This window comes from Mustela nigripes, chromosome 6, assembly GCF_022355385.1.
Source record: "Mustela nigripes isolate SB6536 chromosome 6, MUSNIG.SB6536, whole genome shotgun sequence".
Taxonomy (NCBI): Eukaryota; Metazoa; Chordata; class Mammalia; order Carnivora; family Mustelidae; genus Mustela; species Mustela nigripes.
This window is the reverse complement of record NC_081562.1, coordinates 109,163,556-109,168,418: the sequence shown is the minus strand read 5'-3', so window position 1 is coordinate 109,168,418 and position 4,863 is coordinate 109,163,556. Positions and strand designations below refer to the sequence as shown.

Genomic DNA, 4,863 nt, shown 5'->3' with positions numbered 1-4,863 from the left:
GGCGAGAGACGGGGACCAGCACGGGTGCGGAGGGGGCGCAGCGGGTCCCCCCGCGCCGCCGAGCAGGGCGCCGGATCCCGACCCGAGCCCCAGGCCGTCGCCCCCTGTGGCGGGGCCGGAGACCGCGCCGGGGACGCCCGAACGACCGGAGCCCCGGCCGCGCGGAAGCACGCGGCGCTCAGGACTCCGAGTGCGGGGCCGTGCGGGGGCCGCGGCGGGGAGAGCGGCGGGCCGTGCGACCGCGGCCGCCGGGGCCAGGGCACTCGGCGCGGCCCCGCGGCGCTCGTCCTGCCGCCGCGCGGCCCGAACCCGAGCGCGGCCCCCGCCGCACCCCCCGCCGCGGCCGCTCACGGCGCACAGGGCCTCGCGCACACACGTCACGACGCGTCGGAGCTCGCGCCGCCCAGATCCGGAAGTGCGCGGGCGCGCGGCTCGGCGTCTCGGGCGCGCGGAAGGGCGGGTAGGGTCCGAGCCGCGCGCCTCACCCCTGCGGACGCGTTCCCTCCTTAAAAGCGCTCCGCGGGCCCCGCGCTCAGCACAGCGCGGCTCAGAGGGCACCGGGAGCCGCCGCACCTCGGCGTCGGGACCCTGCACACGCCCTCGCGCGACCGTGACGTCAGCGCGGCCGGCGCGCGATTGGCTGGGGAGCATGTGGCGCTCTGTGGCGCGGGCGCAGATGATTGGGCGCGCGGCCTGGAGGGGCGGGCCCCAGGCCTGGGGGCGGGGCCCGGGGGTAGATCTGGCGGAGCGCGGCCGCCTGAGGTAAGTGGACCCGGTGGGACGGGGTCGGGCGCGGAGGGCCGCGGAGGCGGAGCGCGGGGAGCGGGACCGAGCCGGCGGGCGTTGGGGCCGGGGGAGCCGGTCTCGGGGACCCGCGGTCACGCGCGGCGCCGTGTCAGGGCCAGGGCGGCCGGCATGCAGGAGGCGGACGCGCAGGAGCTGGACGCGCGGCAGGCGCAGCTGCTGTCGGAGATGTGCATCGTCGTGGACGCGGACGACCGGCGCGTGGGCGCCGACACCAAGCGCAACTGCCACCTCAACGCCAACATCGACCGCGGTGCGGGCCGGGCGGGGGCGGGGCCGGGGCGGGCCCTGGGCCGTGTGGGGCCGGGGCGGGGCCGGGGCGGGGCCTGGGCCGTGTGGGGGCGGGGCGGGGGGCGGGCCCGGGGGCGGGGCCGGGGGCGGGGCCGAGCCGACGAGCCCGCGCGCCGGCTCCGCAGGGCTGCTGCACCGCGCCTTCAGCGTGTTCCTGTTCGACGCGGACGACCGGCTCCTGCTGCAGCAGCGCTCGGACGCCAAGATCACCTTTCCCGGTGAGTGCGGACCCCGCGGGGTCGCTCGGGCCTGCGCACGCCCGTGCGCGGCGCCGGGAGCTCGGCGCGGGCCCCGCGCTGGGGCCCCTGGGGCCGGCCCGGAGCGCGTCGGGGTCCGCCGAGACGGCGGGCGGAGACTCGCGGCTTCCGGAGGGTTTACGTGCTCGGCCGCGACCGACGGAGCCCAAGCAGGCGTGGGGAAGGGGAGCGGGGCCCGATGCGGGGTCGATGCGGGGTCGATGCCGGGACCCTGCGACCGCGACCCGAGCGGAGGCGGACCTTCTCCCGGCGCCCCTCCTGTTGCTGTGGACCGAGGCGTCCGTCCCGCGCGGCCGCAGCGACCGGACGGGCCGCTGACGCGAGCGGGTCCCCGCAGGCTGCTTCACCAACTCGTGCTGCAGCCACCCGCTGAGCACCCCGCGCGAGCTGGACGAGGCCGAGGCCATCGGGGTGCGGCGCGCGGCCCAGAGGCGCCTGGAGGCGGAGCTGGGGATCCCCATGGAGGAGGTAAGCGGCCGGCGGGGGACGCCGCGGGCAGAACGTGCCGTCGGGGCTCGTCTCGCCGCGTGGCCTCGTGAGCGCCCCGGAACGCTCCTCCGTCGGGGCCTGCGCACTGGGATTCCGCGGCACGGTGTGGCCCGGCGCAAGCGGATCGACCCGGGACCCGTGTGTAAAGTCCGATGTCTTGGTCAGCGAGCGGGGCGGGGGTCCCTTCAGTGGGGGCTGCGGCCCGATGGCCGGCCCGATCGCCGGGTGGGGCACACGCAGTCTCCGCCCTGCTGCCTGCTGGGCCCGGGATGAGACCGAGAGCGCAGCAGCGGACGGTGCGGGCGGCAGGACACGCCGCGCCGTGAGCCACGTTTTCTGTTCCGGACACTCGAGTGCTGGGTCCTGCAGGCAGAAAGGTTTAGGCACTTGCGGCTCCAGGAACCCCTCCACGCGCCGCCGGTCCGACGGCCGCCCTCCAAGGCGGCGGGACGCGGGGTCCGTGGTGCGGGGTCCGTGGTGCGGGGTCCGGGCGCGCAGGGCCAGGCGCCTGCGGCTAGAGGTCACTGGTGCTGCAGCCCCCGCTGCTGTTTGGTTCCCACCGCAGGTGCCTCCGGAGGACATGAGCTACCTGACGCGAATCCACTACAAGGCTCAGTCCGACGGCCTCTGGGGCGAGCACGAGATCGACTACATCCTGTTCCTGCGGAAGAGCGTGACGGTGAACCCGGACCCCAATGAGATTAAGAGCCACTGCTACGTGACCAAGGAAGAGCTGAAGGCGCTTCTGAAGAAGGCGGCCTGCGGGGAGATCAAGTTGACCCCGTGGTTTCAGATCATTGCCGATGCCTTCCTCTTCAAGTGGTGGGATAACTTGGACCACTTGGACCAGTTTGTCGACCATAAGAAGATACACAGAATGTGACCCTGAAATGAGTGCTTAGCGACGTAGTGAAAAATTTCTCCACTTACGAAACTTAACGTGAATTTTTAGAAATTTGATTGCCCATAAGAACTCACTTCAAACCTTGATACTTCACAACCAGTATTTGTTGAAAATACAGCCCACGGGGGCGCCTGGCGGGCTCAGTGGGTTAAGCCTCTGCCTTCGGCTCAGGTCATGATCCCAGGGTCCTGGGATGGAGCCCCGCATCGGGCTCTCTGCTCAGCAGGGAGACTGCTTCCTCCTCTCTCTCTGCCTGCCTCTCTGCCTACTTGTGATCTCTGTCTGTCAAATAAATAAATAAAATCTTTAAAATAAATAAAATACGACCCACCTGTTAATTTTTGTCACACACCCCATGTGCGCGTTGTTATTCATAGAAGACACTGTGAGAGGTCGCTGTCCACGCAGAGGGCAAGTGCGCCTTAGTGCCCAGTCACGCACGTAACGCAGGAACAGTAGGTGAAGCTCTTCGTTCTCCGAGTGTTGAGATGGTCCCAGCCGCGAGCAGAGAACACCTCGCTCTTGCCGGACGCTCCACGAATCCTCACATTCTTCCCACAGTCTAGAAGAACGTGCAGGGGAACTGCTTGCTTAGCGACATCACAGTCGTCCAAGTTCACTCCGTACGAGCAGATGGACCTAGTGGAGGAGGTTCAAGAGAAATTAAGTGGTGTATGTCCCGATCTCCGTCATTAAATCTTTGCAATAGTCTTCGCCAGGCAGTAAAGCGCGCGCTCCGGTGGACGGCGAGTCAGCTGGGGGAGGATTTCTTACCTTGACACTGCAGACACGTGGGTTGGCTCATTCCCCGTGAGAATTCATCCTGTGTGCTGTGGGGTGTCCGGCTGCTTCCCTGGGTTCTACCCACTCAAAGCCAGTAACACCCTCCCCTGCGACCGTCCCCGGGACCCCTGATGCCAAATGACTCCTGGAAGACAGAGGCACCCCCAGTCAAAAACCACTTCTACAACATGAGGCCACATTGTAGGTGGAAAACATTCACAGAAATAGGACTGTCCGTGTTCCCGATTGGGGCTATGGGATGTGTATATATTCATACTCCAGTTATACCTCGACTGAGGTGCCTCGGTGGCTCCGTCGATAGGCATCTGCCTTCGGCTCAGGTCACATTCCCAGGATCCTGGGATCGAGCCCTGTGTCGGGCTCCCCACTCTGCAGGAAGCCTGCTTCTCTCTCTCCCGCTCCCCCTGCTTGTGCTCTCTCTCTCACTCTCTCTTGCTGTCAAATAAATAAGATCTTTAAAAACAAATTGTTAAATTATACCTTGACTAATGCACTTCCCAGAAGTCTTGCCATAGATTTCTCAGGTCTGAGATCTTAAGACAGCCGTATTGTCCTCGAATGTTGTGTAACAAATAACAAAAAGATGAGAAATGTTCTAGCAAAGCAAATGTTTTGTAAATTCAATAGAAAAATCCCTTAACAGTTGACTTAAAACTTCAGGCAAGATCGTGTGGCAAATACTAATTTTCCTGAAAAGCAAAAACAATAAAAAGAAATACCACATTTTAATATTGTTGTCTGCTTTGTTAAGACTTGAATCCCATTATTTAGCCATTTAATAAAGTCAAGGGATCCATAACCAAGAGCGCCACTGGACTGCACACCTCGTCCACCCAGTAAACCTTCAGGCAGCCCTAGATGTCATGGCTATCGCTGTAGTAGAAGGCCTGTCTGGAACACGGAAGGATGAGTGTTCTTTGACCTGATGAAACCCTTAGAGCAAAACCTTTTTTATCTTAAAATTCATGATCTTCAAAATCTATAGGTGTCTGACACCTCCTCTAGGGGCCAGAAGTAGTCTTCTATAAAACTGATTACTCTGGGGGCGCCTGGGTGGCTCCGTTGGTGAAGCGTCTTCTTGGCTGTGATCCTGGAGTCTGACAGTTCCACTCCCTGCTCAGCAGGGAGTCCGCTTCTCTCTCTGCCCCTCCTACTTGTGAGCATTCTCTCTCAAAATTTTAAAAATAAATAAAATTGATTATTCTGTCTTCAAGCCTATACTGGCCAGAGAACGAGAATGAGAAAACCAAGACTCTGTAGGGAGGGGGCATGTGGTCTCCCCTGGCTGGCCCCAGCCCCCAGGAGAGGGATGGG

At 63.6% G+C, this 4,863-nt stretch overlaps 1 protein-coding gene across 2 annotated transcripts; it reads left to right on the top strand.

The window, feature by feature from the left end:
- The first annotated feature begins 447 nt into the window (after nt 1-447).
- Nucleotides 448-3,066, top strand: IDI1 (isopentenyl-diphosphate delta isomerase 1). Of its 2 annotated transcripts, XM_059403979.1 has the most exons (5): nt 457-762; nt 900-1,057; nt 1,221-1,313; nt 1,690-1,820; nt 2,407-3,066. In XM_059403979.1, the coding sequence occupies exons 1-5, from the start codon at nt 650-652 to the stop codon at nt 2,722-2,724; spliced, it is 813 nt and encodes a 270-aa protein (XP_059259962.1). In that variant the 5' UTR covers nt 457-649; the 3' UTR covers nt 2,725-3,066. The 2 variants fall into 2 exon arrangements, with proteins under 2 accessions (XP_059259963.1, XP_059259962.1); XM_059403980.1 differs by lacking the exon at nt 1,221-1,313 and having other exon boundaries at nt 448-762.
- Nucleotides 3,067-4,863: the final 1,797 nt, after the last annotated feature.